The sequence below is a fragment of the Sinocyclocheilus anshuiensis genome, unplaced genomic scaffold (assembly GCF_001515605.1).
Source record: "Sinocyclocheilus anshuiensis isolate Anshui unplaced genomic scaffold, SAMN03320099.WGS_v1.1 scaffold528, whole genome shotgun sequence".
In the NCBI taxonomy this organism is placed as follows: domain Eukaryota; kingdom Metazoa; phylum Chordata; class Actinopteri; order Cypriniformes; family Cyprinidae; genus Sinocyclocheilus; species Sinocyclocheilus anshuiensis.
In genome coordinates, this window is record NW_015558590.1 from 40,626 (window position 1) to 49,104 (window position 8,479).

At 34.9% G+C, this 8,479-nt stretch overlaps 1 protein-coding gene across 1 annotated transcript in view; it reads right to left on the reverse strand.

Moving 5' to 3' along the window:
- The window catches only part of LOC107679955 (leucine-rich repeat serine/threonine-protein kinase 2-like), a 62,807-nt gene that overhangs the window by 9,374 nt on the left and 44,954 nt on the right, over positions 1-8,479 (reverse strand). The window contains exons 43-47 of the mRNA XM_016475685.1: positions 6,645-6,661; positions 5,174-5,329; positions 3,196-3,380; positions 3,034-3,106; positions 1,640-1,830 (exon numbers count right to left, since the gene is read on the reverse strand). Coding sequence (XP_016331171.1) covers positions 1,640-1,830; positions 3,034-3,106; positions 3,196-3,380; positions 5,174-5,329; positions 6,645-6,661 — 622 coding nt within the window. The remainder of the gene's footprint in view (positions 1-1,639; positions 1,831-3,033; positions 3,107-3,195; positions 3,381-5,173; positions 5,330-6,644; positions 6,662-8,479) is intronic.

The window sequence follows — 8,479 nt, forward strand, 5'->3', positions numbered from 1 at the left end:
GGGGCTGGAGCCGACACTGGAGCGAGCTCTGGGCTTGCCCCATTATCGTCCTTTGGGCTTGCTACATTAACGCCCTTTCGGCTTGCCACATTAATGTCTTTTCGGCTTGCCACATTACCTGCCGGCTGACTTGGGGAAGCCGCGGACGGCGGCGGACTGGTTCTGGCTCGGGACCGTGTCTTGAAATTCATGTCTTGAATTTGTAAATGTATTTTAATAGACTGAATCATGCAGTGAAAGAATGCACTCTAAATGCTCACTTCACGTAATGCATGCGTGCACTCTGTTGCTGTTTTGAATGCTTTTTGCGTCGTGAGAATATTCAGCAAAATAACTCACTTGTCATGGTATGTTACTTAACTATATCATGTTATGAATAAACTAAACATTTTGAATTTTTACCTCAGTGTGTTTCTTCTGAGTTTCTTTATGTGTGCTGTTACGCTCATTTGTTCTGAAGTCTCTCACAAAGAGACAAACAGAGCGAGCCTCAACAGTACGACCTTGATAGCAGAAATACACTATCCATTATCAATCGCAGTTTACATTGAATGTTGGCTAATAAAATTAGAAGAAGAATTCTCTCATTCCGATGCTTCGCTGGTTATTTTTTTGTCACTTATGTTTTAATCAGGCTATTTGTCCGGTCGGGCAAGTAAAAAAAAAAAACATTTTAAACTAGCTAGAAGGCTGATCAGCTGTAGCTCGACCTATATTTATTATTATTATTATTATTATTATTATTGAGAACATTAAGAAGGTAGTTTGACCTGTATTGTGCTACTGCGATTCTCTCTGATGATGCAGTAACTACCGCGGGGGAGAAAAAAAAAATCTTCGGTCTGTCCAATGATTGTGAACAGTCCGTGAGACTGAAGATATTTTAGCGGTATTGTGACCAAAAATATTTAAGACCCATTGAATCTGAATTTAAGACATTTTAAGGCCTTTTATTAGGAAAACGTTATTTAAGACATTTTAAGACTTTTTAAGACCTTTTATTAGGAAAACGTTATTTAAGACATTTTAAGACTTTTTAAGGCCTTTTATTAGGAAAACGTTAATTAAGACATTTTAAGACTTGTTAAGGCCTTTTATTAGGAAAACGTTATGTAAGACATTAAAGGGGTCATATGATGCTTTTTTAAAGATCATTATTTTGTGTATTTGGTGTAACAGAATATGTTGACATGCTTTAATGTTCAAAAAACACATTATTTTTCAATAACTTTGATAAAGAATATCTCTTTGGTTTTGAGACTTTAGTCTTTGCAACTTCAGGGATCTTATCTATTCACGAACAGCTTGTAACACTCCAAAGAGAAAGGAAAACTTGAAATCTCATCATATGACCCCTTTAAGACTTTTTAAGGACCCGCAGACACCTGTTGTATAAATGAGAATACTATGGGGCCAAACACAGAACCCTGAGGCTCCCCCAGTGTATTTAATTGAGCAAGGGCATTTTTTGTCAAGATAAGTCCCTGTTAATTTTATGACCCTGTATATAGCATATTTACCTTTAGCAGAAAAAGTAAGTTTAAGCTGTTTTCCACAATAAAAACGGAATCTAATGGTAATTTGTTTTAAACTGACAGATATAGTTATGCTCATCTTTAGCAGTGTTAATGTCACTCACGGGTACAGCAGTTTGGGTTTGGTGTCTATGCTTCTACAGATGTCGTATTCCACTGTGAATGAGAACACCCTGCTGCCACAGGCAGCCCACAGCTCTTTGCACTCCTGAGTATGACTGAATGGACCAAGACACATCAGAGGAGTGTTCACATCACCAACCTGCAATGTTTTCACTGGACCACCATTCTTCACCTATAGTCATAAAACATCAAATATGTCAGGCATCTGAGATAATACAGTGCTGTTTTATACAAACTTGAGAGCATTTGGGGATTTTGGGAAAAAAATTTGGGGATTTTTTTTTAATATTTATGAAGGAAGTCTTATTCTCACCTAGGCTGCATTTATTTGATCAAAAATTCAGTTACTATTAAGAAATATTACAATTAAAATATTAAGTTAAAAAATGAAGTTAATCTCTCTCATCTCAAAAATTAGAATATTTTGCATCTCAAAAAATTAGAATATTATGAAAAAGTTAATTTTTCTTTTGTAACTTATTTCAAAAAGTGAAACTTTCATATATTCTAGATTCATTACATGTAAAGTAGGGGTGGGCGATATGGCAAAAATATCATATCACGGTTTTTTTAAAGAAATATCACGATTCACGATTCTTTGTCATGTTGGTTTTTACTATTTTGCAAGTTGTCTGAGCTTTACAGCTAATTTCCATATCATAAAGACAAAGCCTTTCAAGGTAACAAAATATAAAAAAGAATGGCAGATATTTAGGCCAAAGTGGGCAAAGATAAAAATCTTTGTCATTATTTTATCTTTGTTATTAAAAAATAAGAACAAATATACACATTATAAATACACATATTATACAAATAAAACAACAGTGCTTTATTTTAAGGTACAATAGATGTACTTATCAGGAGCATTCAAGAAATTGAATGAACAAATATAAAAATAAAACACTATAGATTGATACCTATCAAAGCAACTGTATTAAAGTTTTTTCAGTTAAGAGTAGTGAGTGATTTTTCTCTGTGTTTTGTTGTTTTATTAATATAATATAATAAAGAAATTAATATAATGTTAATTTATTTGAAATAGCAAAAATAAAACAGAAATAGAAATCTTTATAAATTTACTTTATCTTTATAAATGTACTTTTTCAGTTTAATGCATCCTTTCTAAGTAAAAAGTATTAATTTCTTTCCAAAAAAATCTTACTGATCCCAAATCTTTGAATGTCAGTGTATGCAATAAATTAAAGTGCTAAACAATTATAGTTCTTAATTCAGTCAATTGAAGAAAAAAAAAAAAACATTCTCAGATGATTCTCCAGTAAACCTTGGTCTATTTCAAAGTAAAACTGTATTTACTGCACATATTGAAATAATTATTAAAATGATAAATAATGATTAAAAAAGCTATAAGCTATACCTTCAAGACTGAATCTTCATATATGACTAGTGATCCATCTGCTGTCCCGACCAAAAGGTAATTCTTAAAGTGTCTGAAAAATTGAAACATTATTCTCTCATCTAAACATAGATCATCCAAGAAGCCATTCCACATTTAGCTCAGAAACGTACATGTAATCACCTGTGAATGTGAAAGTATAGCGATGTCACAGAATCCTTCACACTCTTCAGACAGTGCAGAACCTCTGCGTTTACAGTATCCATGATGAAGAGTGAACCTGACTGTGTACCAGCAACTAACCAGTCACTGCATGACCCTGGAGCTCTGATGATCACCATGCAGAGGATAGGACTGCTGTCAATCTCCTAAAAGAGGGCGGGAACACTGTTAACTGGATCGTTAAATAAACAGCAGTCAATGAGTTAATTCCTCAAGGATTGTGGGTGAACTGTTTGGGAAGTAACTGAAAACTATTATATGCAGAACACTGAAATGAGGATGATATAATCATACTTGTTTAGATGAAATAGCATTTAAAGGTGACATATCATGAAAATCGGACTTTTCCAGGTTTTAAGTGCTATAATCAGGTCCCCGGTGCATCTACCAACCAAGGAAACATGAAAAAGATTAACCCAGTAACTTTGTTTTGGTAAGCCTTTTTCTGCAAGCGTCTGAGAAAACGAGCGCGTCTGATTTGGCTCCCTTGGTGACGTGGCAAAGGGATCTCATTATAATATTACCGCCCCTTAATCTGTAAATTTACACCCACGGCGCCATCATTTTGATTTCACAAGCGACAACGGTGTACCAGCTCTAATGCCATGGCGAAAGTTTGAGCAAAACATGCTAAGTATTCTGTCTTTGTCTGGACTGATGAGCACAGAACACTGTTTAGAGTCCCCGCGTCAGAGGAGACAAGACAGCAGTGGATGTATTGATTTATTTACTGTATATTGCTGCTGCCACACGGATCTAAAATAAACATGCGATTTATTTCCCAGCTGTTTACCTTCACAGTGAAACTTTCATATATTCTAGATTCATTACATGTAAAGTAGGGGTGGGCGATATGGCAAAAATATCATATCACGGTTTTTTTAAAGAAATATCACGATTCACGATTCTTTGTCATGTTGGTTTTTACTATTTTGCAAGTTGTCTGAGCTTTACAGCTAATTTCCATATCATAAAGACAAAGCCTTTCAAGGTAACAAAATATAAAAAAGAATGGCAGATATTTAGGCCAAAGTGGGCAAAAAGCCTTTCAAGGTAACAAAATATAAAAAAGAATGGCGGATATTTAGGCCAAAGTGGGCAAAGATAAAAATCTTTGTCATTATTTTATCTTTGTTATTAAAAAATAAGAACAAATATACACATTATAAATACACATATTATACAAATAAAACAACAGTGCTTTATTTTAAGGTACAATAGATGTACTTATCAGGAGCATTCAAGAAATTGAATGAACAAATATAAAAATAAAACACTATAGATTGATACCTATCAAAGCAACTGTATTAAAGTTTTTTCAGTTAAGAGTAGTGAGTGATTTTTCTCTGTGTTTTGTTGTTTTATTAATATAATATAATAAAGAAATTAATATAATGTTAATTTATTTGAAATAGCAAAAATAAAACAGAAATAGAAATCTTTATAAATTTACTTTATCTTTATAAATGTACTTTTTCAGTTTAATGCATCCTTTCTAAGTAAAAAGTATTAATTTCTTTCCAAAAAAATCTTACTGATCCCAAATCTTTGAATGTCAGTGTATGCAATAAATTAAAGTGCTAAACAATTATAGTTCTTAATTCAGTCAATTGAAGAAAAAAAAAAAAACATTCTCAGATGATTCTCCAGTAAACCTTGGTCTATTTCAAAGTAAAACTGTATTTACTGCACATATTGAAATAATTATTAAAATGATAAATAATGATTAAAAAAGCTATAAGCTATACCTTCAAGACTGAATCTTCATATATGACTAGTGATCCATCTGCTGTCCCGACCAAAAGGTAATTCTTAAAGTGTCTGAAAAATTGAAACATTATTCTCTCATCTAAACATAGATCATCCAAGAAGCCATTCCACATTTAGCTCAGAAACGTACATGTAATCACCTGTGAATGTGAAAGTATAGCGATGTCACAGAATCCTTCACACTCTTCAGACAGTGCAGAACCTCTGCGTTTACAGTATCCATGATGAAGAGTGAACCTGACTGTGTACCAGCAACTAACCAGTCACTGCATGACCCTGGAGCTCTGATGATCACCATGCAGAGGATAGGACTGCTGTCAATCTCCTAAAAGAGGGCGGGAACACTGTTAACTGGATCGTTAAATAAACAGCAGTCAATGAGTTAATTCCTCAAGGATTGTGGGTGAACTGTTTGGGAAGTAACTGAAAACTATTATATGCAGAACACTGAAATGAGGATGATATAATCATACTTGTTTAGATGAAATAGCATTTAAAGGTGACATATCATGAAAATCGGACTTTTCCAGGTTTTAAGTGCTATAATCAGGTCCCCGGTGCATCTACCAACCAAGGAAACATGAAAAAGATTAACCCAGTAACTTTGTTTTGGTAAGCCTTTTTCTGCAAGCGTCTGAGAAAACGAGCGCGTCTGATTTGGCTCCCTTGGTGACGTGGCAAAGGGATCTCATTATAATATTACCGCCCCTTAATCTGTAAATTTACACCCACGGCGCCATCATTTTGATTTCACAAGCGACAACGGTGTACCAGCTCTAATGCCATGGCGAAAGTTTGAGCAAAACATGCTAAGTATTCTGTCTTTGTCTGGACTGATGAGCACAGAACACTGTTTAGAGTCCCCGCGTCAGAGGAGACAAGACAGCAGTGGATGTATTGATTTATTTACTGTATATTGCTGCTGCCACACGGATCTAAAATAAACATGCTAAGATTACAAATTGGTTAAAAACTCGTGTTTACATCTTAATGTTAGTAAAACTGTATGTATGTTTTTTTCCAAAGTCTGCAAATAGAGATCCCGATCCAGATGTCACAGTTGCAGGTAAAAGGTTATCAGTAGTTCAAGAGTATAAATATCTAGGTATAATACTTGATTCACAACTTACATTTAAAAAACAAGTTAAAATAGTTGGGAATAAAATTTAATTTAATTTGGCAAATTTTAGATATATTAGGAATAATTTAACCACTGAGGCCTCAAAGTTATACATTAATGCTATGATTTTTTCACATATGAATTACTGTCTCACCAGTTGGACACAGACAGGTGGGACTATTTTGCAATCAATAGAAAGACTCTATAAGCAGGCTTTGAAAATATTGGATAAAAGGTCTAATTCATATCATCATTGTGAAATTTTAACTAAATATGGGTTTTTAAGTTGGGAAAATATGATTAAATTTGCAGATATTTTACTTGTGTTCAAAATTTTGCATGGTTTGGCTCCGCTCCCACTTAATAAATTTATCAGGAAAAATTTGAATTCTTTTACTAGAGCCACTACTAGAGGGGACTGTATAATACCATATAGAAGAAGTACTTTTGGGCAATCAGTATTTTCTTATAGAGCAGTACATACTTGGAATACTATACCCATAGAATTAAGAAATATTACATCTCTTGCTCCTTTTTCTGAATCGGTAAAAGGGTGGTTACTGGATAATCAAATATGTCTTCATAATTTGAAGTAGTGTTTCTTTTTTTCTTTAATTGTATTCTGTTTTTTGTAATATGTTTGTTTCTGTTTTGTGTATTTGTGGATTATGGTTCTTACCATCAACCTGCCAGGGACTGCAGATGAAAATTAGCCTGAATGACTAAATCTGGCACATTTACATAGTAGACTTGTTTACTCATGTTAATTAATGTGTATTGTCCCTTTTAAATAAAATAAAAACAAAAAAAATGTTTCTTGTAGCTGCTGATGGGCTTGTAGGAATTCTAGCCCCTTCCTCAGTACAGGACCACTTCAACTCTGTGATGTTGGTGGGTTTCCTCCTATGAACTGCTTGTGTCAGCTCCTCCCACAACATTTCAATTGAATCAAGGTCCAGACTTTGACTCAGTCATTCCAAAACATTAACATTGTTCTTCTTTAACCATTCTTTGGTAGAAAGACTTGTGTTCTTGGGGTCGTTGTCTTGCTGCATGGCCCACTTTCTCTTTTTTCAGTTCATGGACAGATGTCCTGACATTTTCCTTCAGAATTTGCTGGTATAATTCAGAATTCATTGTTCCATCAATGATGGCAAGTTGTCCTGTCCCAGATGCAGAAAAACAGGCCCAAACCATGATACTACCACCACGTTTCACAGATGGGATAAGGTTCTTATGCCGTGTTTTCTTTCTCCAAACAGAACACTTCTCATATAAACCAAAAATTATATTTTGGTCTCATCTATCTACAAAACATTTCTCCAGTATCCTCTGGCTTGTCCACATGATCTTTAGCAAACTGCAGACGGGCAGCAATGTTCTTTTTGGACAGCAGTGTCTTTCTCCTTGCAGCTCTCTCATGCACACCATGGGTGTTCAGTGTTCTCCTGATGGTGGACTCATGAACATTAGCCAATGTGAGAAAGGCCTTTAGTTGCTTAGAAGATATCCTGGGTTCCTTTGCAACCTTGTGGACTATTATACGTCTTGCTTTTGGAGTTATCTTTGTTGGTGGACCACTTCTGGGGAGGGTAACAGTGGTCTTGAATTTCCTCCATTTCTACATCTGTCTGACTGTGGATTTGTGGAGTCCAAACTCTTTAGAGATGGTTTTGTAACCTTTTCCAACCTGATGAGCAACAACAACTCTTTTTCTGAGGTCCTCAGAGATCTCCTTTGTTCGTGCCATGATTCAATTCCACAAACATGATCAGACTTTGAGAGATCCCTGTTCTTTAAATAAAACAGGGCAGGCAATGACACCTGAACAGAACAGATGGACCCTTAATTTCACTTTCAAATTAACTACTGATCCTAGAGATTCACATACTTTCACACCGCACAGATATGTAACACTGGATAATTTTTCTCAATGAATAAATGAAAAAGAAAATATTTTTGTCAAATTTTTTTGATTGGGTTATCTTTGTCTATTTTCAGGACTCAGAAAATTCAGAAAATTAGGGTTGGGTACCGAAATATTGGCACCGGTACGTATGTAACCGGTATGTACTAGAACCGAATCAGAACGCAGATTTCGGTGCCACGTAAATGCTTGAGCGATCTATTGAAATATTTGTTCTCCGAAATGGACGTAAGGATCACCGGCACCGCACGTGAAAAATAATTTCTCGACTGAGAAAATTCACGAAAGCAAGTCGGAAAGGGAAATGAGAGCATCCGAGGAGCGTGTGAATGTAGTAATTACACTTTCTCTGATGACAGCAGGTAGATACCGTTAGCTAGCTAAGCTAAACATTCTTAAATTAAAATGCCAAAAGCTAAACTTCCCTT